Here is a 26063-nt window from a genome sequence, read left to right as displayed (position 1 = left end):
GGACGCGCGCGCACAGAGAGGCGGAGCCGGAGCTAGTGGAGCGCCGCTCACGGCGTGTGTTCCAGGCCAGTGTTTCGTGCGGCAGGGCGGCACCTGAGCTGCAGCGGAGCGGCGCCATCCTGTGGAGGAGCCATGAAGCACTACGAGGTAAGCAGCGCGGGCCTGAGCCGCGGCTGCGGCAGGCAGACCGCACAGTCCCCTTCAGGGCCTCGGGACCCTTTTTTTATGGTCCGGCTCCCCGCCGATGGCGCAGGCGCAGCGAGCCCGGGGCCTGCTGGTATATCCCATTGCGCATGTGCAAGGAGATATTTATGCTCCCCAGGGCCTTTTTTTTTTTTTTTTGGGTGGGTGGGGGGCGGGCGGAGGATGCCTTAGGGTCCTGCAGGGCCTGGGAGAAGCTTGCAGCTTTTTTGCAGCATCCTTGGTGGCCCGAGTGGCAGGTGTTCGGGAGAAGTGCAGTGCGGAACACTTGTTCTTGGTGCGAGCGACTCTCTTGCACAATCCTTGCACCATGCCAGCGCCTGGGCTCAGGAAGGGGCTCAGCGACTGGCCTGCCTATTCCGACCTTCGCACCCACTCCTCGCTATAGACGCCTGGACGGCGAGGGAGTTGGTTCCACTGTCAACCAGCCCGTGATCGCTGGGGAAGAAATCTGAACGCGCAAGATCATTCTGGAAGCTTAAGTCTTCTGACTCAATCTTGGGTCCCTTTTCCTCTTAAAACGAAGTCTTGTGATGCTCTTTTTGACCAAACTGATTATTAGTTTCGTTATTGCTGACTTTTAAGTAACAATCTTAAAACAGTAACCGATTGCTCATATTCATAGTAAGAATGCGTTAGTTAGGGCTGACTGACGTTTTCCTGAGATTCTGTTACCTTTCTCTCGAACACATGGCCCTGCTGAGGTAGGATACTTACATAATCTCTTCCTGATGATGTATGTGAAAGTCAGAGATGTCAAGTGAGTCGAAAGATCCCAGCTAGTGTCTGCAGAACACAGAGGGAAGAAGATACCACGAGCCATGCAGTTCCGTAAATGAAAGCTAACAAATTGAGAGATTGCTTGTATTTCTCCCCAAATTTTAAATTTGTGATGAAATTTGCCCAGTTTTCCTCGGTAGTCATTTTCACTGTATAGTTCAGCGTTAAGTCTATTCATATTGTTCAGATGTCATCACTGTCCCATCTCCAGCCTTTTTAGACTAGAGTGAAGGTAGGTTGTTTTCTCCTCCTCTATCCCTGCCTCTGCCACCCTCCTCTACTTGTAGAGTCAGGGATGGAGCTCAGCGACTTGCCCCTGCTAGGCAGGCCCCTTATGACCTCCATTATACAGTATCTCCCTATTTCCCACTGCCTTAGCCCCTGGCAACCACCGATTGTCTCTGCAAATTGCAATACTTTAGGAATCTCTAATACATGGGAGATAATTTTATTAATTTATAATTATTTATTTATGTTTTTTCAAAGACAGAGTTTCTCTGTGCAGCTCTGGCTGTCCTAGAACTCACTCTGTAGACCAGGCTGGCCTCAAACTCACAGAGATCTGCCTGCCTCTGCCTCCGTTTGTCACCAACGCCTGGCTGATAATTTTATATTTATGACAAGTTGAAGCCGGGTGGTGGTTGCACACACAAGGGAGGCAGAGCCAGGCGAATCTCTGTGAGTTCGAGGCCAGCCTGGTCTGCAGAGCGAGACCCAGGATAGGCTCCAAAACTACACAGAGAAACCCTGTCTCAAAAACAAGCAAACAAAAAAACCCAAGTTGAATACTTCTAGTCATCATCTGTATTTTGATTATTTTTATATGTAATAAGTATAACAATATAAAATTATGAAAATATTAAAAAAGAATGATAATTATTTATTTCCCCAGGTCCTTTGAAACCTTTAATCTAGAAATCCTCTATCTTTTTTAGCATGGTGATAAGAACCAGGAGGTGGAGTCTAATCCTTATGCCTCCTTCAGCTTTACTTTCAAAAGGAAGTTTTTTTCTGGTGTGCTTTTCCCTTTCATACCTCCTCTCTTGCCCTGGGGAAAAAGCCATGTTCAGTGCGAAAAGCAGAGGTAGAAGATGGAATTTCAGTCAGTCATTTTGATGTGCCTCAGTCTCTCCGTGCTGTAGTTCTCAGAGCCCTGTGGCTGGTGGTAGTCCAGTGTCAGAGCCCTTGTTGGGCATGCATCGAGGCTCTGGGCTCATCTCAGCACTGCACAACAAAGGCAGACAAGACCCAAACTGGGGACGGGGATGCAGTTCATTTGGTAGAGGACTTTCCTAATGGGCTTGAAGCCCTGGTTGGATCCCTGGCACTGAGTAAAGCCAGACAAGCTGACACATGCCTTTAGTCCTGGCTCTTGGGAGATGGAAGCAGGAGGATCTGGACTTCAAGGTCATCTTCAACTACATAGTGACTTTGATCCCAACGTGGGCTAGAGATCCTGTCTCAAAAATCCAAACCAAACGAAATAGACAACAACCAAACAAACAGCCAAGGTGACCTTGGAGGGAAAAGTTGTTTCCCAGTGTTTTGTTATTCTCTGTTGACACTTGTCCAGTGCCCACTGAGGTTGTCGTTTGGGGATGGGAGCATCTATTGTCTTCTAGCCCAGTTTGGAGAACTGTTGGTGCAGACCAATAAAAATGGAAGCGACCCTTTCACAGTTAAGATCTGGGGGAAAGTGTTGGTTCTCCACATTAAAGAATAGATTTCTGAAGTGTTTGACTAGCATGCAGGAGGCCCTGGGCCTCATCCCCAGCTCTGCAGGAGCCAGGCATGGTGGCTCATGCTGTGATTCCAGGACTTGCAGGGGAAGGCAGTAGGATTAGAAGTTCAGAGTCATCCTTGGCTACACAGTGCGTTCCAGGCCACCCTAGTAAGAGGGCTTCATGAACCAACTCCCACAAGTTGTCCTCTGACTTCCACACACGTGGTTGTAGCACCAGTGTGCATGTAGTACAATTAAAAAAATGTATTTTTGTTTTTTGTTTGTTTGAGACAGGGTTTCTCTGTGTAGCCCTAGCTGTCCTGGAACTTGTTCTGTAGAACAGGCTAGTCTCAAACTCAGAGATCTACCTGTTACCCCAAGAGCTGAGTTTAAAGGCATGTGCCACCATGCCTGGCTAAAAATGTCATTTAAAAAAGCAAAATAATAGATAACCTTTGAAGGACTGAGTCCATCCTTTGCCCCCAGGCAGCATTCAGTCCACTGGAAGGCCTCCCTCTCTCAAAAGACTTCTTTGGAGACAGTGAGATAGCTCATCTGGTAGAGGCACTTTTTGAAGGCTTGCTTGAGTTTGATCCGTAAACCCCACAAGGTGGCAGGAGAGAACCAGTTTCTAGACTATCTTGAATTAAAAAAGAAAGACCTTTTACCCATAGACAGATACCTCAGATAGCATGATGCACACTGATTGTTTTTGGACTTTGTGGTGCTGAGATGGAACTCAGGATCTTGTACATGCCATCCAGCTCTTTGCACTGAGCTGCACCTCCAGCCTGAGGGGCAGTTGATGGGGTAGACAGACTTGGTGCTCAGAGGCTGGAAAGATGGGTCAGAGGTTAAGTGCTCTTCCAGACGGTCCAGGTTCAATTCCCAACACCCACTTGTGGTCTAACTCATCTGTAACTCCAGTTCTAGGGGCCCCAGCACCCTCTTCTGTCTTCAGGGCATTGCATGAATTCGGTGTACATAATGGATACGCAGATCAAGAGCCTAAAATGTCATGCTCAGAAAAGTTCAGGTCGCCCTCACTTTCACATGGTCAGTTAGTGTCACAGTGGACAGGATTCCACCTGGAGGGGAGATTGTGGCTTTTGATAAGTTTCCTGTCAGCTCGGTTCATGGCTTATCTAGCAGGAAAGAGAACCCCTTCCAAGGCCTAGGCCTTGGAAGCTTCTAGAACAGGTTGGCCTGGGCTTGGTGTAAAGTCAGCAGGGTTGATGTGAGAGCTGCTTGTCCTAGGCTCACGTCTTTTTTTTTTTTTATTAGTGTTTTTCCACTGGAGATGACATTGGAGATGATCCCTGTGGTAGCTGTAGCCGGCTACTGTGTCTTGTAAATCTGCCTATGAATCTCACGAGAATCTGTCCGTGTAGAGAGATCCTCTGTAGCCCCAGGCTGACCTCAAGCTCATGGAATGGTGTGAATCACCATGCAGGCTATAAAGGTACCCATCTTATAGATCATTCTAGACCAATTTATTACCTCAGGCAAGTTCCTGCTTGGCTGGCTTCCTCCAGAGATTTAGTATGAAAATTCTGAAAGTAGAGGGTTTGTCAAGAGGCATTTAAAACAATTATTATTTTTAATGTTAGACATTGGAACCCAGGGCCTTTCTTATTGTACTGAACAAGTGCTCTACCACCAAGCAGCATCCCTAGTCCTTGATTTAAAATCTAAAACAATTACTATTATCATCATTGATATTATCTGTGTTTGGTGCACATCAATCACACCTGTGTGTGCACGGACCTGTGCAGAGGCCAGAGGAGGGTGTCAGTGCACTGTATTATTGTTGACCTGAGTTTTGAAGCAGGGTCATTTCCTGAACCTGGAGCTAGGCTAGAGGCCAGCAGTACCCAGGGCTGCTTCTCTGTCCATTTCAACTTGGGGTATGGGCGTGTGCTGTTATGTGGGTTCTGAGATCCAAACTCAGCAAGTGTCTATAAACCACTGCACTGTTACTCTGCCTCTGGAGTGCTGCTGTGTTACCATGCTCAGCTCTTCCTTGGATTCTTAGACAGGGTCTCACTATGTTACCTAGGCTGACTTAAATTTGTGTTCTTCCTGCCCTGACCTTGATTATTGGCATTACAGGCATGTGTCATCATGCCTGGTGCTCTAAGGCAATTGTTCAGAGGCAGAAAACTGGTAGGTGATAGGTAAGAAGAAAGTAGACCTGTGTGCAAGCTCTGAGGCCAGGCCTGAGGCTGAAGTTTGGCATGGCCCTTTGATGAAATGGTGGGTGGATTGGTTAACTCTAGCTTGTTTGTGCTTGCTCCTTGGAACAAAACCTGCTTGATTGTGAAAGGACCATGAATATTAATTAGTGAGCATTCTGATGAGGCTAGAAATTATACCATCAAGGCTGTATATATAGGAGAGGGTTGTGTGCAATGTATTTAGGTTTTGTTTTTGTTTTTTTGTTTTTTTTTTTTTTTGAGATACTGTTTTTAGGCAGCCTTGTCCTGGAACTCACAAGAGATCTGCCTGCTCCTTCCTTTCAAGTGCTAGGATTAAAGTCACGAACCTCTACACCTGCCAGACTTCTTTTTAGGTTTATTTTCTGTGCTGATATAGGTGTGTGCTGTTGGGTCCGGCTGCTGTGAGCATTTCACACCTTTCCTCTCTTAGCATACCTCAGACCATGATCATGGGTGTGGCTCATCTTCCCTGCAGAATCCTTAGCTGTGCCTCTGCTTAGCATTCTGGGGCAGGTGATAGCAGTGTTAACAACTGCACTGCACAGGTGGGAACTAACCCTGGGCAGGGGCTTGCCCTGGGCCAAGCCTGCCTGACTTGGGTAACTGTATTTGTGCCGATTCTCTGTCCTGGGAAGACAGCAAGACTTTCAGGCTTTGCAGCAGAGCTGGATTGAGATCCTTCTCTGCCTCTGGCAGGGGTGAAAATTAAAAAAAAAAAAATTTTTTATTTTATGTGTATAGGTATGGGTGTTTTGCCTTCATGTTTATATTTGTGCACCACATACGTGTTTGGTGCCTTTGGAAAGCCAGAAGAGGGCATCAGTCAGATTCCCTGGAGTTGGAGTTACAGACAGTTGTGAACTGACATGTGGATGCTAGAAATTGAACTTACTCCTCTGGAAGAACAGCTAGTTCTTAAACTGAGCTCTCTAGCTAGCCCTCATGGGCAAATTTTAACTTCTCTAGCCTTCTCACCCTGAAATGATATAATGGGTTTGAATAATGTGTATTGGCTCTTACTGCATTTTCAGGGACATCAGGTTGGCAGCTTAATTGGCTATTGTGGGGCTGTTCATGCCTTGAAAAGGGGCTGGTGCTGCAGCCAGCTCCCTACCTCCTTGCCTGGCCTGACTGCACATTGATGAGTACCAGGGATATCGATCTCTACCTCCTATGGTGGTCCCTGGTGATGCAGCCGCTCAAGGCTTTGGAGTCAGGCAGAGCAGAGAGAAGAGAAGGGAGGAGGCCAAGACACAGTGGGGGAGGCTGAGCTGAGACCGCAGGACCCTGGGAGGAGCTGAGCTGGTGGTGGTGATGTGCACTTATTAGCTCAGTTATGCTGTGGGCAACTTAGAGCTCCCCAGAGCCCAGCAGAGCCTTGCCTCACTGACTTCTGAGTAGAGGGAGAGGAGCAAGTGGCCTGGACACACAGGCCACTGCATAGAGCTGGTTCAGAAGAGACTTCTAGTTCTGATAACATTGTTGGCTTTGGTAGGGAGTCCTGCCCTTTGACAGGCAGGTCTGGCTGGGTGGGAAAGCTGGTTGGTCAAGTTCAGGTCTTAACACCTCATGGTGCTATTGATAGTGACAGAGGAGAATGTTTTAACAGCTGGGGATGCTTGCCTCAGCTATGAGAGTGTAGCATGCCATCATAATCATGGTAAAGCTGTGCTAACGTGCGCATGTGCTCAAGTGCCTTTAGCCTCTTGTTTGTGCCCCCCCCCCCCCTTTAGTAGACAAGGTGTCACTATGCATCCCCAGCTAGCTGGAACTCACCATATAGACCAGGCTGGCCTTGACCTCACAGAGCTCTGTCTGCCTCCTGAGTACTGGAATTAAAGGCTTGCACCAGGATGTCTAGCTTACCTTTTTCTTTTTTGGTACTGGGGAGGAGCCCAGGGGCTGGAGCATGCAAAGCCCACTCTCTCACTGTTGTCCACTCCAGTCCTTCTGCCCACTCTGCTGTGGTCTAGCCTTACTATATGTGAAGCAGGTATGGTTCTTACCCTCTTGACATATGGGGAAACTGAGCTGTCACGTGGCAGAGTTCAGGTCAGCCTTGGTGACCATATACTGAGGAAGGAGTGGGCATGTGATTGTAAAGGACATGGCCTGGGGGAGGGGCACCTGCCCTGTCCCAGGGCAGTTATTTTACTTACATTTCTCACTCTGACTTAGGAGACAGGGCTGAGGGAGGGTGAGGTGCTGGGCACTCTTCCTGGCTGCAGCTAAGTTCCCAGTTATAAATTGTCAGGCAAAGGCAAATTTGTGTCCCTGTGTGCTGCCTGAAGTGCCACCTACCTGTGCTCCTTGCCCTTTGTGACCCGCACCCTGACTTTTTTATTTTATTTTATTTTTTTGGGACAGGGTTTCTCTGTGTGACTGCCCTGATTGACCTGGAATGCACTCTGTGGACTAGGCTGCCTTGAACTAACAGAGATCCGCTTGCCTCTGCCTCCTGAGTGTTGGGATTGAGGGCTTCGCCACCACTGTGCACCACTCCCTTAAAATGTTGATTTAGTTATTTATTTTATGTGTATGAGTGTTTTGCCTGCATGTCTTTATGTCCACCACATGTGTGTCTGGTGTCTGTGAAGGCCAGAAGAGGGGGTTGGATCAGTTTCAGAAACTGACTTTCTCCTTCCACTGTGGGATCCTAAGAGTGAACTAAGGTCACCAGGTCTGCATGGAAGTGCCTTTACACTGAGCCATTGTTAACCCTTTTCTTTTCTCTCTCTCTTCTCTCTCTCTCTCTCTCTCTGTGTGTGTGTGTGTGTGTGTGTGTGTGTGTGTGTGTGTGTGTGTGTGTGTGTTGGGTGGTGTCAAGACAGGGTTTCTCTGTGTAGCCCTGTCTGTTCTGGAACTTGTTCTGTAGTAGACCAGGTTGGCCTCAAACTCACAGAGCTGATCTACATCTGCCTCCCAAGTGCTGAGATTAAAGGTGTGCTCCATCATGTGACAGCTTTCTTAAACAAAACACAAAACCCATCTTTATTTATGATACTTATGAGTGTCTGTGCACATGTGTGTGGGAGCCAGAAGAGGCCATCAGACCCCTTGGAGCTGAAGTTACAGATGTCCGAGCTACTTGACATGGATGTTAGGATGCAGATCAACTGTTGACCAAGGGGCATGACGGAACAGCAGTTGCTCTCAGTCACAGTTCCTTCACAGTCATCTCTCTCTCCCTCTCATTTTAAGACAGGCTGTCACTATAGCTTTGTGTGTCCTCGAATTCACTGTGTAGACCAGGTTGGCCTTGAATTTACAGAAATCCCCTTGCCTGCCTCCAGAGTGCTAGGATTAAAGGTGTGATACCACATCTGGTTCTTAGGTTTGTTTGTTTTTTGAGCCTGCATTTCACTGTGAAGCCCTTACTGGCCTGGAATTGGCTATGTAGCCCAGCTGGCTGGCCTTGAACTCACAGAGCTCCTCCTGCCCTCCTGCCTGAGGTTAAAGGTGTGGCCACCAAGTCTGGCCTATTTTCTTTTTCTTTTTCTTTCTTTTTTTTTTTTTTTTTTGGCCATTTGTACTTCTTTTGAGAAACCGTCTTTTTATTTCCTTTTTATCAACTGGATGACTACTAATTTTGGAGTTTGAGCTCTTTATATCCTCTTAAGTATTAATACCCTGCCAGATGGATTGCTGCTGGCCAGCATCCTGCTGTACTCTGGCCACAGGTTTGGGATTGTCTTTATCTCTGGCCTATCCTGAGGTCCCAGTCCTTACTCTGAGCCCTGCTGAGACAGCAGACACTGTCTAGGGCCAGCTTCCCTTGTGGGAGGCCTATGCTGACAGGATTGCTGGGCAGGGCATGATTTTGTAGCTTCCCTAGGGATCTGTGGACTTATGCCAGGGATGATGAAACTCTTTTACCTGTTGACTTTGTCTAATGTGTTACTATCTGAGGGCAGTTTATTTTTAAATCCTTGGGAGCCCTCACATAACCATTGTCTTGGAAAGGCACAGGGCCACTGTTCCTTATTTTCAGCCTCTCCCAGCCTTGATTGCAAGAGAGAAAAGTACTGGAAATAGCTAGGCAGCTGTGCATAGCTTTGCTGCAAGCAGAGCTTATGTCCTTTTGCAGGCAGCCCTGGGGAATGCAAGAGCCTGTCCCCTTCCTGGCACCTTCAGAGTCCTGTTGCCTAGGGAAGGGAGTAGCAGCTTTGGCTGGGGTCTGGGAATCTTGGTCTGTCAAGGCAGATAGGGAAGGAAGTTCGTATGGGCATCAGGCAGCCTCTGGTGCTGGAGGGCCCTGCCAGCGTCTGATCCATGTGTGCATGTATGTGTGTAGATGGTGGGTGGAGCTCTGGTTAGGAGGCGATTGGGGAAGGTCACTCTAGGGTTACTGTCAAAACACGGTATCAGAATCTTTAGGGATATGTATAGCAGAAGCATTACTCTGTCATTTGGTGTCCTGGGGGATTGGTTCTAGCACCCCTGAGGATGAAGAACAAGTATTCTCAAGTCCCTTCTAAAACTGGTGTGATCTTTGCATAGGGAGTGTGCAGGTCTTTTGTAATGTCAGGGAATAAGGACAAGGAAAAATGTGTCCATGTTCACTGTAGATGTTTTTATTTTTATTTTTTAATTTTTTGAAGTCAGGCTATTGCCTGTTCATGCCACTGAACTTGTGATCCTGTCTTGGGCTCCTGAGTGCTGAGATTATCTGCTACATACACATGCCTTTTGACACAGGCTTTCATGTAGCCCAGGCTAGCTTTGAATCCATTTTGTAGCTGAGAATGACTTTGAACCTGTGATCCTCCTGCCAGTGACTTGTGTGCCACTGTGCAGTGTTTGTTTGGTGCTGAGGATGGAGCCCTGAGTTTGTGCTAGGTAAGCACTCTGCTGAGCCACATTCCCAACCTAAATGGTGTCATGTTTTAGAGTAACCCTTTTTCTTCTCTCTGTTTCTCTTGATCTCTTTTTCTTTCCCTAGTGTGTGTGCGCACACTTGTGTGCACGTGCGTGTGTGTGTGTGTGTGTGTGTGTGTGTGTGAGAGAGAGAGAGAGAGAGAGAGAGAGAGAGAGAGAGAGAGAAACAGACAGACAGACAGACACTGACTGACTGACTGACTGACTGACTGTATATCTGTGTTCCTGTTCTGGCTCCCTCCTAGTTTCTAGCTGATCTCAGAGCTTTGGGATCTCTTGATGATGTGAGGGTCTGTTTCTGGCCACTGAACCACAGCACAACAAGGGCAAGCTCTGTGGCAGCCACGTGATTCATCTCCCTAGAAGCCCACCAGGGAACACAGCACCTGGCCTCAGAGGGGATGGCTCCGGGTTGGGGTGCGTGGCAGATCTGGCTTTGAGGATGGGACCTGGCTCCCATCCCGGTGAAGACAGTTAGGCCTTGATGAGTGCTGTGCTTTGCCGCTCCTCCCGGTTCTTTTCCTTGCTTGCCAGAAGGGGCCTTGTTCCTCTGGGCTTGGAATCACATTGTGAGCCGCCACTGTGACTTGGACACTGGGAATGGAACTCTACAGGAGCAGCAAACTGTTTGTTTGTTTGTTTGTTTTTGTTTTTTGAGACAGGGTTTCTCTGTGCAGCCCTGGCTGTCCTGAAACTTGATCTGTAGACCAGGCTGGCCTCAAACTCACAGAGATCCACCTGCTTCTTCCTCTAGAGTGCTGGGATTAAAGATGTGCACCACTGGCTCACACCAAAAATTTTAGTGTTAAATTGGGAAGCATCCTATAATCAGTGTAACCTTCCTATTGATGAGACTTTCCTGGAATTTGTGTATCCCAGTATGGCCTTGAACTCATGCTCGTCCATTGTCTCAGTGTCCTGAGTGCCAGGATGACAGACATGCTTCACGTTGCTTAGCTCTGACATACACACTTTGTTTTTTCTGAAAACTGGTGGTATGTACTAGTTAGTGGTGTCCCAGGAGCCAGGAAAAAGGTGTGCTTCCCCCAACTCCCCTCTCTGTACCTTTCTTAGTCCAGGGCCCTTGATCCTTTCACACTGTCTTTGTAGCTACATTTGCTCCACTGTTGTCCTTCTCCAGCATCCACAAGGCCACAGTGACTTGCTCCAGATAGTCCAAGACTGCTGTGCTCCAAGCTGCCTGATCTCTATACTTCTCCCAGGGAGCCGCCATGGCTTGGAGCTCACATTTGCAGACCTGGTTCCCCAACCCTGTGACCTCTGGTTCTCTGCCCTCTCTGGTCTGCTCTTTCCCCTGCTGAGGGGAAGGGTCTAGCTTCTGGGGCTGTGGGGTTTTTCTTGCCTAGACTTGTCCTGAGGAGCCCTGGAAATTAGGTTAGTGAAGGAGGCCACTGCAGTGAGCCTCAGACAGAGCTGAGTGGTGCAGTACCAAACACTGCCTGCATGACCTGGCTGACCCTGCAGCTGCCATAGGGCTGGACTGGGACTTGAGCCCAGATTGCCCACTATGGCAGAGTGATGTCATCCATCCATCCATCCATCCATCCACCCACCCCCCATCCATCCATCTCTCTCTATCTTCCTCCCTCCCTCCCTCCCTTCCTCCTCCCTCCCTTCCTTCCTTCCTTCCTTCCTTGCTTCCTTCCTTTCTTTCTTCCTTCCTTTCTTTCTTTCTTTCTTTCTTTCTTTCTTTCTTTCTTTCGAGAGTCTCTCACTGTGTAGCCCAGGCTAGCCTTCTAATCATGACAACCCTGCCTATACGTTAGTGCTGGGATTAAACTCCTGGCTTTCCCCTGTAGTCTTAAATCAAACTTAGGTCCTTGTACTTGCCAGCCTCTTAGATTAGTTCTTTTGAGATAGGGTCTCACTATTGTAACCTAGGCTGACCTGGCAATCCTCCTGCCTCAACCTGCCAAGGGTTGGGATAGCAGGTGTACACCAGTGGCCCTGACTATGGACATCTCCCATCATAGATGAAGCAGGGCATCTTGCAGCAGTAATCTGGTCTGAACTGGGGTAGTTTATTCAACTCTGTTTTCTTTTCTCTCCCTCCCCATTATGCCTGTGAACACAGCTAGTGTTTACATTAAGACAAAGAAGACCCTACTATGGTTGGCAACATCCTGTCTCTCAGCACAGCAGAGGCAAGGGGTCAAAGGCCTGAGCAAGCCTGGCCTACAGCAGATACTGCCTCACTTGGTCTATTTGATCAGCACAACCTCTAGTTGTGACATGCTGCCGGGTGCTGGGGAGGAGAGAGAAACCCAGCCTCAAAGCAGATTACAGCAGCTTCTCTGGAAGTCACTGATGCTACTGCCTTTTAACCTCCTGAAGTATCCACACCACACCCATTCCTGACCTCATTTTTTCCCCTTTCAAGACAGGGTTTCTCTGGGTAGCTTTCCTGGAACTCACTCTGTAGACCAGGCTGGCCTCAAACTCAGAGATCTACCTGCCTCTGCCTCCTGAGTGCTGGGATTAAAGGTAATGATATTTTGGTATTAACTTACTGTTCAGATGTTATAGACTAATAGAATCCCATCATTGTTTACATAAAATGTTCAGTACAGTAGTCTAGAGATGATGTCATTTACAAGTAACTTCATTCTGAGGTAAAAATAAATTACATGTCAACTTTAAATGGTGGTGGTGGTAGGGGCTGGAGAGATGGTTCAGCATTTAAGACCACTTGTTGCTCTTACAGAGGACCTGAGTTTGGTGTTCACGACTATCTGTAATTCCAGTTCCAGGGGATACCGACATCCTCTTCTGATCTCCATGGGACCAGGAACACACGTTGTGCACATATTTACATGCAGGCAGAACACTCATACATAAAGTAAATAAATATAAGGAAAGCTGGTGGGAGGGCTGCTGAGATGGCTTAGCAGTAAAGGTGTTTGCCATGCCGGCTTGAGGACCCGAGTTCAAGCCCCTAGAACCCAAGGAAAGATGGAAGGAGAAAATCAGCTCCACAGAGTTGTCCTCTGGCCTCCATATACATGCTCCTTAATACATGAATAAATTAATAAAATAATTGGGTGCTAGGGAGATGGCTCATTGGTAAAGTACTTGCCATGCAAACATGAGGACCTGAGTTTTAGTCTTAATACCCATGGGTAAAACCTGGGGGGCATGCCTCTAATCCCAGTGCTGGGCAAGAGACATCCCTGGGACTCAGTGGCCAGCCTAGGGTATTGGAATCAGTGAGCAATAGGGCAGTGAAAGGCCTGTCTCAGAAGAACAAGGCGGAGTAACAACTGAGCTTGTCTTCTGGCCTCTCCAAACATATGACACGTAAGTACCTATGTGTAGCCTCCCCACAATAAGGTGGGAAAAATCACTGTCATTGCTCAAGCAGGAGATAGTGATAATAAACAGTAAAATACGTGTGTGTGTGTGTGTGTGTGTGTGTGTGTGTGTGTGTGTGTGTGTGTTTGTGTGTGTGTATGTGTATGTATGTGTGTATGTGCATGTGCGTGTGTGAATGGGATCTGGGGCCTTGCATCTTCTAGGTAAGAGCTCTACCATTGCAAGCCACACCTAGAGCCCATCCAGATCCAGGTGTATTCTTTTATTTTTGAGATAAAGTTTCTGCCATGTAGCCCAGGCTGGCCTGAACTTGCTTCAGCCTCCCAGTGCCTGTCTGCCACATCACCTCCTGTTTACACCTCTCCCTCCTCTCGTGCATATGACTCTAGGCCACAGTGTGAGCTCCTGCCATGCTTCATTCAGGTCTGTGCACAGCTGTTCTTCCCTTGAGGATGGCCGCCTCTAGGCTCCTTACTCCTTCAGTATGGCAAGGGAGGCATTTCTTGACCACTTTATGTAAAAATCTACACTTGCTCGTGCACACAGCACACCCTTTTCTCCTTTTCGTGCTTCATGTTGCATGTCCTATTACCTTCTCATATATTATATAGAACTATTTACGATATTCGTTTTCTTGCTGCCTCTCTTTTATACTGGCAGTTGAAACGAGACCTTATATATACTCAGCAAGCGTCTCTCCTTTCATGGCTGAATCTCCAGAGATCTGAATGTACTGTGGTTTTTCACATATAAAAAGGGATCACTAGTAAAGAAGAAATCTTTCTTTCTTTCTTTTTTTTTTCTTCGAGCTGAGGATTGAACCCAGGGCCTTGTGCTTGCTAGGCAAGCACTCTACCACTGAGCTAAATCCCCAACCCGAAGAAATCTTTCTTTAAGAATGAGTTGTGAATGAGGATCCTAGAGGGCTGTTTGGCAAGCTGAGCTCATGGGCAGACTCACCTGCCTGTTGGCCTGGGTGGAGTCAGCAGTGGGCACAATGGACAGTGGCCGATGAGTCAGCACATCCTCTGGTTCAGCATCTTTGGCTTCCTTAAGCTTCCTGGCTTGCCAGAGTCTTCCTGTAATGGAGAGAGGCCTGCATTAGATCACCAATTGCAAGAGGGTAATAGTTGTGAGGGCCCAGGAAGAGGACAGGTGCACCTCTGGAGGAGGGCAGAGGGCACCCAGGCTGCAGCTCCCACAGTGAGGGCTCATCCATACTAAGGAACAAACTCAGGCGAGGTGCAGCCCTCTTGAGTTCTTAGCCTTGTCCTGGGGCTGGAGACCTGCGCCCCGGCTGCTCAGTAGGGGACAGTCTCACTCCAGCAGCCTTGGGAGAGCAGTGAGGCAGATGTGCATACCGCCTGGCCACTCCCTTAGGGAAAGAGAAGGGAGAGGGGGTGACTGTGGCTTGGGGAGGGGGACTTCTGGGTGGGCACATCGGTGTGATAGGGGTGCCTGGAGATGGCTGCCCCATCCGGCCCTCAGAAGTGTTTCCTTTGTTGCCAAGTATAAAATCCCTGGCCTTGTACACAACTAAGCTCCTGCTACCCACTGACATATATCCCAGCCACCAGGAAGATTTTTTTCTTTTGGTAAGAATTGAGTTTAGGGCCACCTTCGTGTGAAGTCTAGGTCTCAGCCCTTCATTTGAAGCTGTAGATGCCGGGCAACTGTAGGACTTCCTGATTCTGGTAAGTAGGGCAGGGTTCTTCCTGCCAGTCCACTGGGTGGTGCTATAGCAGTCTTTTTATTTTTAATTTGATTTGAGACAGTATTTTGATACACAGCCCAGGTTAGCCTTGGCTGCAGCATCCTCTGCCCCAGTGCTAGGATTCCAGGCAAGACCGCAACGCTTAGCCCACAGCAGTCATTGTGAACATTCCCATTTGCCTGTCTGACCTTACCTAGTGTTGGAGACAACTCTGCTTTCCCAGGCAGGAGGGTAGCGTTTGCCTGCCATAGGAAAACATGGAGTTGTTGCCTCACCCTGCCTTTGGCTTTTCTGGTTTTAGGAGGTGGCCTGGGTATAGCCTCACTGTGCCAGGCTGGGTTAGCAGAAGTAGGTACATGGGGTTCTGGAGTCAAGAAATATGGTTTTTGGCAACTCTGTAGCACCCACATGCCCTGTGTAGGTAATACATTCTGCATGCATTTGAAATTGGAGACTGGCCCTTTAAGGTAAGCTGTGTTGTAGTGCTGGTGTCTGTGTGTGACTGTGTGAGTTGCCTTCTGGATAATTGAGTCTTGGGTGTCCCTTTCTTCCTACCTCTGTGCCATGCTGAGGATGTAACCTAAGAGACTTGTATGTACTAGTCAAGTGCTCTACCATTCAGCCGTACCTCACTTTTGCTTAGTTTTATTTATTTAATTCTTTGTGATGCGAGAGATTCTTTTTGTTGCTTTTTGAGATAGGCTTTTACTCTGTAGCCCTTGCTGGCCTGGAACTTACTCTGTAGATTATGCTGGCCTCAAACTCACAGAGATCTATCTTCCCCTGCCTTCAGAATACTGGGTTTAAAAGTATACACTGCTACACCCAGCACAAAGAAACTTAAAAAATGTTGGGCAAAAGCAGAGGCAAGGCAGGTAGATCTCTGAGTTCAAGGCCAGCCTGGTCTACCTGGCCAATTCCAGGCTAGCTAGGAATGTACAGTGAGACCCTGTCCCAAAGAAATCTCCAACAGAAGAAAAAAAAAGTGTGTGTGTATGTATGTGTATGTGTGTGTGTGTGTGTGTGTGTGTGTGTGTGTGTGTGCGCGCGCGCGTGCGCATGGACATCTGTGTGCTTTCATGTTGCAGTCAGGGTACCTTACAGTAATCTGTTCTCTCCTTCCACCATGTGAATCCTGGGAATAAAACCTTGTCATCAGGCTTGGTGGCAAGCATCTACCCGCTGAGCTGTCTCTCCAGCCCAGTCTTCCCCCTCTTCCTTCCCCTCCCCTCCCTATGTTTCAAGATGTAAGCTCTCAGCCACTGCTCCCCACACCCTTCCCTCCTCCACTTCACTGCTGTGGCCTCTGCATTTGGTGCCAGTCCTGACTTGAGAGCCTGTGGACATGGTGTTCAGACCCTGGCTCCTGTCACGTTGCCACAGAGACTGGAGACCAAGGCATGGTCACAGGCCAAGTATAGGTGGCCAGTGTCTCTGCTGTTCCTGCCCTGGGCAGACTGTTCCCAGTACTGTCCCTGAGAGAGCCTGGTAGGGAAGGAACACTCCCTTGCCCCTGGTGTGCCCTGGAAAAATGAAGTCAAATGCCAAGACCACTAGGGAAGGGCGAGTTTGGGTTAGAGCAGGTGCAGTCTGTTCTGGTTTTCAGGCAGCTGCATCCCAGTCATCAGCTATCATAACATTATTAGGGTTACTGGGTATTTCTGGAAAGTAAAAGGGAATGGCAGCCAGAAACACTGAGCTGGAGTCTCAGGTGAACACGAGGAAGCTGTCTGCCTGTGACTGGTAACCTGCCTGCACTGTGCTTAGACCAACAGTTGGGCCAGGTCTCTGTCCTCTGGGCTCAGCAGTAACCCTAAGAAGAATGTACATGCCCTATGCCTCATGAGTCCTTGCAATAGCTGGCTGAAGGACCAGAGAGGTTCTGGTTTGAGCAGAGAGAGTATGCTGCTCTGCCACATGGAGGTGGCTTTGTGGCTGGGTTGTCTTGATCTCGGCATCGCTGTGAACTCATGGCCGGCTTTGGAATTGTACAGGCTCAGGCGTTCATTTCCAGGTGACCTGGTTGTGCTTCTGAGCTTGTGGACCTTGCTTCCTCATCTGGGATGTGAATGTGAAGCCTGCTGTGGTTGTTTGAATGACAGTGGTCCCCACAGAGTAAATATATATTTTACTACTTGGTCCCCAGTTAGGAGGTGTGGCCTTGTTGGAGGTATGTCACTGGTGGTGGACTTGAAGGTTTCAAAAGCCCTTATCATTTCCGTTGTCTTTCTCTGCCTTGTGTTTTATGTTTCAAGATGTGAGCTCTCAGTTACTGCTCCAGTGCCATGCCTTCCTGCCTCCTGCCATGTTCCCTGCCGTGAGGGCCATGGACTCTAAGCACTAACCATGAGCTCCAAACTAAATGCTTTATTTTATAAGAAAGCTCTGGGCATGGTCTTATCACAGCAGTAAAAAACAAAAACAAAAACAAAAACAAAAAAACAACTAAGACACCTATAGTTCCTGCTTCCTCAGGCTACTGGGGCATGAAAGGAGAGGCACCTGTGAAGCATTTGTGTCTGGGCAGGGTTGTGACTGTTTGCCAGTGTCCCCACCTAGAGTCACTGAGCAGGTCCCATAGTGGAGTAATACCCTGAGTTCTAGGTGCATGAGTTAGTGGCTGACCTGGAAGGCTGGGTGGCAGCACCAACCTGACCTGTGACGTGAGCCCTGCAGCCATGGTTTTGCTTATGGGCAGAGAACCTTGGGGCAGCAGGGCCCCTACATTTGTGAAGAGGGGCAAGCATCTTGCGTCCTTGTGGCATGCAGACATTGCAGACCCCACTCTTCCAGCCTGGCCTTCATGGGGCTGCTCCTTCCTACTGGGCTCAGCAGGTCACACTCCTGCTCCTTCATCCCTACTTTGAGACTACCTTGAGTCTGTTGTTTCCCTGTCCATCTGTCTAGAATCCAACCATTAGGCACCCTCTCCCATCCCTCATTATCTCCTAGCCTCTGCCTCATCCCCCAGACTGTTCCACCAGTGCCGGCTCCTGTGAACACTTGAAAGAGACTGTGTCCCTTCTCTGCTCAGAAACTCTCTGTGAGTCCCATTGGAGCCCAGGTCAAAGCCAAGGTTCTCTCCATGGGCACCAGGCCTTGAACAGCTGGGTCTCTCCCTGCGCCGACCTCCCATTCTTCTTCATGTTGGCTCCCTGCTCCTCAGGCATGCTGGACACAGTGCAGCCTTAGGGCCTCTGTATTTGATTTGCTGTTGCCTCCGCTTGGAACTCTTTCCCTAGATGGGTGAATGGCTATGTCCTTCCCCAAGGGCCCTTGTTTTTAAGCTCTATTACTATTACTATTATTATTATTATTATTATTATTATTATTAATTTTATTTTATTTGAGAAAGGGTCTTTCTGACTAGCCTGGCCTTGAACTTTGGGTGGCCTTCCTACCCTGCTTCATGAGGTTAGGATTACTGGCATGTGCTACCCTGACAGCTGCAACTGTCCCCTGTCCTCTACTTCTCCATCTTGGTTTACCGAAGCTCTTGGTGACAATACAAGTTGCTGTGGTTTGTTCTTCCCTTAGACCCTGCTCCCTTGACAGGCTAGAAGTGATAGAAAGGCTTGGTAGTGTTGTTCCCATGTCTGTACTTAGAGCAGTGCCCGAGGCCTGGGGAGGGAGAGAGAAGAGGCAGGTGGTTGGCTCCCCAGGGTCTCTCTGATGCAAGAGGAGGCTTTCTCGCTTCCATTCTGCACCCCAGCTGTTCACTTGACCATGATGGTTAGGACTGTGCTGCCTATCCTTCCACCCCTGGCACAAGGGGGCAGTGGAAAGTATTGCAGTCTCTACTGGCTGTCATTGCCCCCTGTCCTTCCCTACGCCCACATGGTCCCTTGTTGCTTGTGTTCAGGCTCACTGCCACCAGCCGGGTGGGGCACAATTCTGTCAGCCCTTGACCTTGGGTCCCTTCATGGATACAGTCAAGGTTGCAGGTCCAGGGCCCGAGTGCTCAGCCTGGCTGGCTCCCTTGCACATCTGCCGTTGCTCTTCTGCTGCAGTCAGTCAATAACATGGTATTCTTGTGCGTTCCTTTTTTTCTGAGACAAAATTTTGGTATGTAACTCCCATTTTCTGATCCTCCTGCCTCCACCTCCCAGTGCTGGGGTTATAGACATGTACTACCATGGCTGGCCCATTGTTTGCTTTTGGTAGCATTTATTCTAGATGGGTTAAGTGTTCCTGTGCTTTCCTTCCTTCCTTCCTTCCTTCCTTCCTTCCTTCCTTCCTTCCTTTCTTTCTTTTTTTCCCTCCCTCCCTCCCTTCCTCCCTCCCTTCCTTCTTTCTTTGTCATCTCTAATTCCTACACTAACAATGGGAGGTGGTGGTTGGAAGAGCCCCCTTGCAGCTGAGGAAGTGGATAGCTTATCAAGGGCCACATAGATGGGTTTTAAAAGCTTAGTGTCCAGGGAATGTGTGTTGCTACCTCTAGGCCATGCAGAGCCTATCAGCTCTTGGGACACCATTGAGGGATACCCCAGTTTCTCTGGGGTCTGGAGCCTGGTGAACTGATCCATTCTCTCAGTGTAGGTGCCTCAGAACCAGGGCGCTGTATAGGCTCAGAATCATCCAGGAAGCAGGAGGCTCCTACCAGAGGGCTGCCTTTGATTGGTCTTGGGTGGAACAAAGCTCCTGCAGAGGTGAAGGAGCAGCCAGAACAGGGTGGGAGGAGCTGCATGGGGACCTCAGGCATGACCCTGGTGACTTTTCCCCCTGGGGCCACTCTGGGGGCTAGAAAACAGCCAGGCCCAGGACAGGTAGAGGATTTCTGGGTGTTTCTTAAATTTTTTTTAAACAATATTTTATTGAGCACACTGCCAAGAGGCAGTGGATCAATCAGGCAGTAACTAGAGAATTACTGTGTAATTGCAGCCATAAAAGAAAATTTTTTTGAAGATAGAGTCCCATGTAGCTGAGGCTGGCCTCAAACTTGGTATGTTGTTAGGGTTGTCTCTGAACTGATCCTGAGTCCATCTGCTGAGTGCTGGGGTCATAAGTGTGTGCCACTGTGCATGGTGGGGTTGCTGTATTAAAATTGGTGGTGTGGTGAGATGTGTCCAATAGCCCCAGGAGGGAGGGAGGAGCCCTGTAATGGTGATGCAGGGCATGCTTCCCCATCTTTGTGCTGCCCTGCCAGGCTGGGACAACCTCGAGACTGCTACCTCAGAGTCTCAGAATAAGGGACAAGTGTCTCTCTATTGCATCAACCTTGATCTTGCCACACAGTGGAGTGCCAAGGCCAGCCCCCCCATCCTTTAGGGTGGGCTTCTTGCTGCCTCTCAGTCTGCTTTGCTGTCCTTGACCTTGGGCTAGCAGGAGCTGCGGTTGGCTGGGTTGGTCTTGTTATCGCAGTCTCTGGGTGAGAACTCTTCACAGACTAGCGGGACTGCCACCGCAGAACCAGCATGCCGCCTGTGCCAGGGCCCCTGCCCTTGTCTGACCCTGCCCATTGTGCTTTCAGCAGCAGGGTCCAGCCTGGGCTCAGGTTCCCTCCTGGACTACCCTTAGCTGTAGCTATCCTGTAGCACTCCCTTCCTTAACGTAGCTGGGCTGTGCTGCTTTCTTCCCAGGCGGGGCCAGAGCCTGCTGGCTGCCTGCCTTCAGGGTCAGGACCCCTGTCTGGGCACCTTTTAGTACCCCGCTGTTCTCTGACTGCAGACCTGGGTACCCCTCAGAGTTGTACTTTAGGCTGATCTCAGTGTGTGTGTGTGTGTGTGTGTGTGTGTGTGTGTGTGAGAGAGAGAGAGAGAGAGAGAGAGAGAGAGAGAGAGAGAGAGAGAGAGAGAAGTACAGGGTAGGATAGGGTAGCAGTGATTGAGGAATGCAGGTCTAAGAGGTGCACATGTCCCCCTTGTCTCCTTAGTCTGGAGAGGGCAGATCCTGTCGTTCCCTGGAGCTATGTTGTCTTTTCCTTTTTGCTGGACACTTTGTCTGTTGCTTGTGGAGGCTGGGGTGTAACTCTAGTACAGTACCTGCCTCACCATGTGAGAGCCCCTACATACAATCCCAGAGCTTTTGGAGTTCCTGTGACTGTAAATAAAAGTGCACAGTTCAAGTGGGTGTGGTAGACAACTAATTCTTCAGCACTTGGGAAGCTAAGGCAGTGTTTCGAGTTTAAGGACATCCCGGGCTAAAGAGTCAGAGTCTCGCCCCTGAGTGCCACCCCCACCCCCCAAAAATTACACAACCAGTGGCTTTCAGCACATTTCATTGTGCAGCCCCACCTCTATGTCAGTACACCTTTGCATCACTCACAAAGAGCATCTCCCCCTGCTGCTGCCCCTCATCCCACCCCCTCACCCCACCCCATGGTGGCACCAGCAGCCTGCTGTCTGCCCTGGGCTGGTCCTGGCCACTCTCAGCTTGAAAGTCTGGCTTCGTTCACCCAGCCAACCTCCTTTGTACTCTTAACCTAGCTTTTATCTTGCTTTTGATTTTGAAATAATTCTATAGGCTCAGGGAGTTGCAAAAATCACAGCAAGAATGGCCTCTGGCCCACTGGGAGAAGACGTTTGTGGGGTCTGGGCTGGGCAGGACTTGGGAGGCCCCTGACTCACCTGGTTCAGGCACTCCTGTCCTTGCGGCTTGGGAGTTGCTGTTCAGTGTGGCCCTCTCCATGCTGCTTTCCTGCCACCCACGTGTAGCCAGCTGGTGCACCAGGGCTCCTGGCCTTGTTGCAGAGTCCCATCTGGGGGAGAGAGTAGGGTTTCAGCCCTCCCCGGCAGCTGGCCCAGTAGGGAGAGGGGCTGGTTGTATTTTAAGCTATTGAGTGGTTCAGCAGGAACTCCATGGCCGCCTCTCCCAGTGGACATTGTGCTGCCTTCCTGGGATTCACATGGACTCTGAGCATGTGCACAGTGCTCATGGGGGTCCAGCAACTATTAATGTATCTACAGCCCAGAGCCCTGTCTCTTAGCCCCTTCTAACACATTCGTCAAGTACTCATTCCCTCTTGTTTCTCTTTAGTGGGGTCCAATGTATGACTCTTGGTCTGGTATTGTTCTTGTGGGGTTCAGTCATCTGCCCCTCAGGCCATAGGGTGAAGCAGAGTTTGCAGCTGATAGCAGGTGATCTCTGTGCACTGTCCTGTCCATGATGTAGGCTCTGGCATCGATGAGCAAGCAGGCTAGGGTGCCACTGGCTGGCATAAGAGCCTTGCTCTCAATTCAGGCCCAGGTCCTACAGTGCTGCCTTAATGTGTAGGGTCACCTTCGTGGGCCTCCCGTCACATACATGTGCGCGTGTGCACACAAACACAAACACACACACACACACACACACACAGACACACACAGACACACACACACAGACACACATGCACATACTTTCCTCAGCCAGCTTCATGTTGGTCCATGCATATCTTCTCAGGGACCCCTAGCAGGCCAGGCTGCAGGATGGGCCCTAAGACCCTGCTGTTGGGAGCATGTAGGTAGCAGTGGCCAGCTTCTCTGTCCCGTGATGCCCCCTCCTTCAGGATGAGAAGTCGTGGATCCCCATAGGGCCCTTAGGCCTCTCCAGCCAGCAGGAGCAGTGCAGAGTGCCATGCCAGCCAGCAGCCTTCTCTGACCTTTGGGGCAGATGGCCCAGATCCCTGGGGCTGTCTCCTTACTCTGTTCTGGGGATTTCTCCTTTGGGGGCTGTGGACCCCAGGGGTACAGGCAGGCCTGGGTTGTATGTTGAAGGCTTTGGAGCAAGACTCATCCATGGGTGAGCATATTGATGTTAGCTAGACTGCCATGTAGGTGGTTTTGAACCAGGTGTGGGTGGAACTGGTGAAAAATGAGGTGGGTGGAGGTGGAGGCCTTTGCTCACTCTTTCCTCTCCATAGTTAGGATAGGTATGCTTCACCAACAACTCCGGAATTTGTCACCTCCCTGGGAACACAAATGCACTAGGGAAATAACCCAGTGTCCCTTACAGCTTAAAAGTGGAAATGGATGATCTGTCTCACAGATTCTCCAGATAGCTGGCATTTCCCCAGGCTCAGTAACCTGTCCTCCAGATCTGGGCACTAGGGCTGGGGTTGGGCTAGCCACCCCCTGCCACTGGCTGGGGTGATCTTCCTTCTCTGGGAGATCTTGCCCCTGGCACTTTTGAGGACCTGTGGCCACCCAACTGCTTCTATGAGGGTAGCCCCCAGGGGAGGACTGTGATGTGGCTCCTTTGGGGGACTCGGCTGGGATGGTTTTATATTTAGCTGGGCCGGGCCCTGGTGCCACTCAGATTACATCTGGCATCGAAGCTGGCTGGGCCTGGTCAGACATAGGCTTCCTTCCAGCACCCGGCAGAATTTGATCATGCTGCCCAGCCCAGCTCAGAGCAGCTTTGTGAGGGGAGGTCGGAGGTGGGGGCTGGCGGCTGGCAGTGGGCATCACAGCCTGGTAGGCAGAGCAGTAGGGCCGGCAGTGGCATGGATATCAGCTTGAGCATGGCGGCCAAGGAGGCCCACCAAGGCCTCGATGCTCTTCCCATGCCCATGCCTCACAAGGTAGCCAAGAAGCATAAAAAGGCGGTTCTCTTCTTTGAGGTGGAGATTCTGGATGCGAAGACAAGGGAGAAGCTGTGCTTCCTGGACAAGGTAGGACTGTGACCCTGGCGGTGAAGCGCCAGGAGCAGTGGGGCTGTGCAGACATTGGCAGCCCCTGGTCCTCCAGAGGGCACACAAGGGGTATTGCCTTCATCGACAGCTGCAGTTCTCAACCTGAGGGGCGCGACCCTGCACATCAGATATTTACCTTAAGGTTCATAACAGTAGCAAGATTACAGTTATGACATAATAACGAAATAATTTTATGGCTGGGGTCACCACAACATGAGGAACTGTATTAAAGGGTCACAGCATTAGGAAGGTTGAGGATCCCTGAGCTGGAGTGAGCAGCCATGGCCCTTGCATGGGGCTGGAAGCTGGCTGCCTGGTAGGGAAGGGACAAGGGGCCTGGAAAGGCCCTGTGTCTGTAAAGGAGGTGGAAGCTGATGCTATACTCACTGAAGCCAGCCGGCTTGAGCCTGACCTGCCTGTTCCTGGCACCCCTGCCCCAGATCCTGGGTTTAGGCTCCTGTGGGGCTGATTCCGTTTTCTCTTAGGTGGAGCCTCAGGCCACCATTGCTGAAATCAAGAACCTCTTCACCAAGACACGTGAGTCCAGGCACCTACACTTCTGTCCCCCTTACTGTCATCCTTCTGATGGGACCTGGGCTTCCTTAGGGGCTTGGAGAGGCGGCCTGTCAGCACACTGGAGCAGTCAGCCCGTCCGACTGTGCAGGCTGCCCCCGTGTGGCCACCAGCAGGAAATGTTCTTGTGTCATCCAAAGGACAAAATCCTCCTGTTTGGCCCTGTGTCCTTGCACAGGATGGGAGGAGTGGGGGGTCCCAGAGTTAGGGTGGGCAGACTGAACCCAGCCAGACTGGGTATTGCAACCCCTCACCTTCTCCTAGCAGACCCGCAATGGTACCCTGCCCGACAGTCCCTCCGCCTGGACCCCAGTGAGTACAGCTGTCCACCAGCCTTTCCCTTGGGCTCCTGGGGTCCAGATACCAGGGCAGCACCTGAATACTGACTCATTTCTGTAGAGGGAAAGTCACTGAAAGATGAAGATGTCTTGCAGAAGCTTCCTGTGGGCACCACAGCCACACTCTTCTTCCGGGACCTGGGAGCCCAGATCAGCTGGGTGACGGTGAGCCCTGACCCCTTCCCTGGTCTCTGCCTTCAGTCACCCTGGGGTGGCTCCTCACCTTGTCTCTGGGTATTCCCAGGTCTTCCTGACTGAGTATGCTGGGCCCCTTTTCATCTACTTGCTCTTCTACTTCCGGGTACCCTTCATTTATGGCCACAAATATGACTTCACATCCAGTCGGCACACAGTGGTGCAGTGAGTGGGGCCCGGAAGAGGGTGGGAGGGAGGGGAGGCTGCATCAGCCCCAACTGAGTCTGCTATCCCTTCTAGCCTCGCCTGCATCTGCCACTCATTCCACTACATCAAGCGTCTGCTGGAGACGCTGTTTGTGCACCGCTTCTCTCACGGAACCATGCCTTTGAGGAACATCTTCAAAGTGAGCACCTTGCTCTTTTTGCTCTGCCCACCAGCAGCACCTGCCTACCCGAGGCTGACACATCTGCTCTCTTTCAGAACTGCACCTACTACTGGGGCTTTGCTGCATGGATGGCCTATTACATCAACCACCCTCTCTACACACCCCCTAGTAAGTGGTCTCAGACAGTGCCCTTACCCCGTGACCCCATCATGAACCTTCTCTTATGGGGCTCTCCCTTTTCTGCAGCCTACGGAACCCAGCAGGTTAAGTTGGCGCTGACCATCTTTGTGGTAAAGAGGCTGGGATGGCAACCATGTGTGGTGAGGTGAGGTGGCTGGGTGGGTTGAGGCTAGGGGCTCTGGACTGACCCCGTTCTCCTTGATAGATCTGCCAGCTTGGCAACTTCTCCATCCACATGGCTCTTCGGGACCTTCGGCCAGCTGGTGAGTGGCCTGCTGGGGCTGGGTGAGCTGGGTAAGGAAGGAAGGGGTCTGACTTACTCTTGTCCTGCACGCCAGGGTCCAAAACCAGGAAGATCCCATACCCCACCAAGAACCCCTTCACCTGGCTATTTCTGCTGGTGTCCTGTCCCAACTACACTTATGAGGTGAGGGACTGCCTTCTTCCTCCCAGGTCTGAGGACCTACACGGTAAAGGGTGGGTTGTGGGGGAGTACTAAAGCTTGAATTTGGGGATACTGCTGCCTTCCGTCCCCAGGGATACATGTGATGCTGGGCTTGCCCCTGTCCTCACCCTGCTTGTGCTGTCCACAGGTAGGGTCCTGGATTGGCTTTGCCATCATGACGCAGTGTGTTCCAGGTGAGTCCCTTGTTCCTGTGCGGTGAGTCCCTGGTTCCCTTCTGGCGGGGCGCCCCTATTCTGATATCCCATTCTGCCCACAGTGGCCCTCTTCTCCTTGGTGGGCTTCACCCAGATGACTATCTGGGCCAAAGGCAAGCATCGCAGCTACCTGAAGGAGTTCCGTGACTATCCACCTCTGCGCATGCCCATCATCCCTTTCCTGCTCTGAGCAGTTCCTCGTGGGCTCAGCCAAGTAGCACTGTCTACGCACCCCCTGACCCGGTGACCGTGGCTCTCCAGCAGTAACAATAAACCTGCTCTTCCACCTGGACTTGGGCTTTGTGTTCTTCAGGGGTACAGGGACCACACCGT

The 26063-nt window shown here is 50.3% G+C and overlaps 1 protein-coding gene across 4 annotated transcripts; it reads left to right on the top strand.

Moving 5' to 3' along the window:
* Tecr (trans-2,3-enoyl-CoA reductase) lies at positions 1-26022 on the top strand. Of its 4 annotated transcripts, none has more exons than XM_036187786.1 (13): positions 1-147; positions 23385-23435; positions 23942-23993; positions 24297-24341; positions 24429-24532; positions 24612-24727; positions 24803-24908; positions 24986-25058; positions 25137-25180; positions 25276-25333; positions 25409-25497; positions 25664-25709; positions 25793-26022. In XM_036187786.1, the coding sequence occupies exons 1-13, from the start codon at positions 133-135 to the stop codon at positions 25918-25920; spliced, it is 927 nt and encodes a 308-aa protein (XP_036043679.1). In that variant the 5' UTR covers positions 1-132; the 3' UTR covers positions 25921-26022. The 4 variants fall into 4 exon arrangements, with proteins under 4 accessions (XP_036043679.1, XP_036043678.1, XP_036043681.1 ...); XM_036187785.1 differs by having other exon boundaries at positions 24294-24341; XM_036187788.1 differs by lacking the exon at positions 23385-23435 and having other exon boundaries at positions 24294-24341.
* The last annotated feature ends 41 nt before the right edge of the window (positions 26023-26063 follow it).

Source organism: Onychomys torridus, chromosome 5 (assembly GCF_903995425.1).
Source record: "Onychomys torridus chromosome 5, mOncTor1.1, whole genome shotgun sequence".
NCBI lineage: Eukaryota > Metazoa > Chordata > Mammalia > Rodentia > Cricetidae > Onychomys > Onychomys torridus.
Note: the sequence above shows the minus strand (reverse complement) of the source record. Positions and strands in the feature narration are given on the sequence as shown.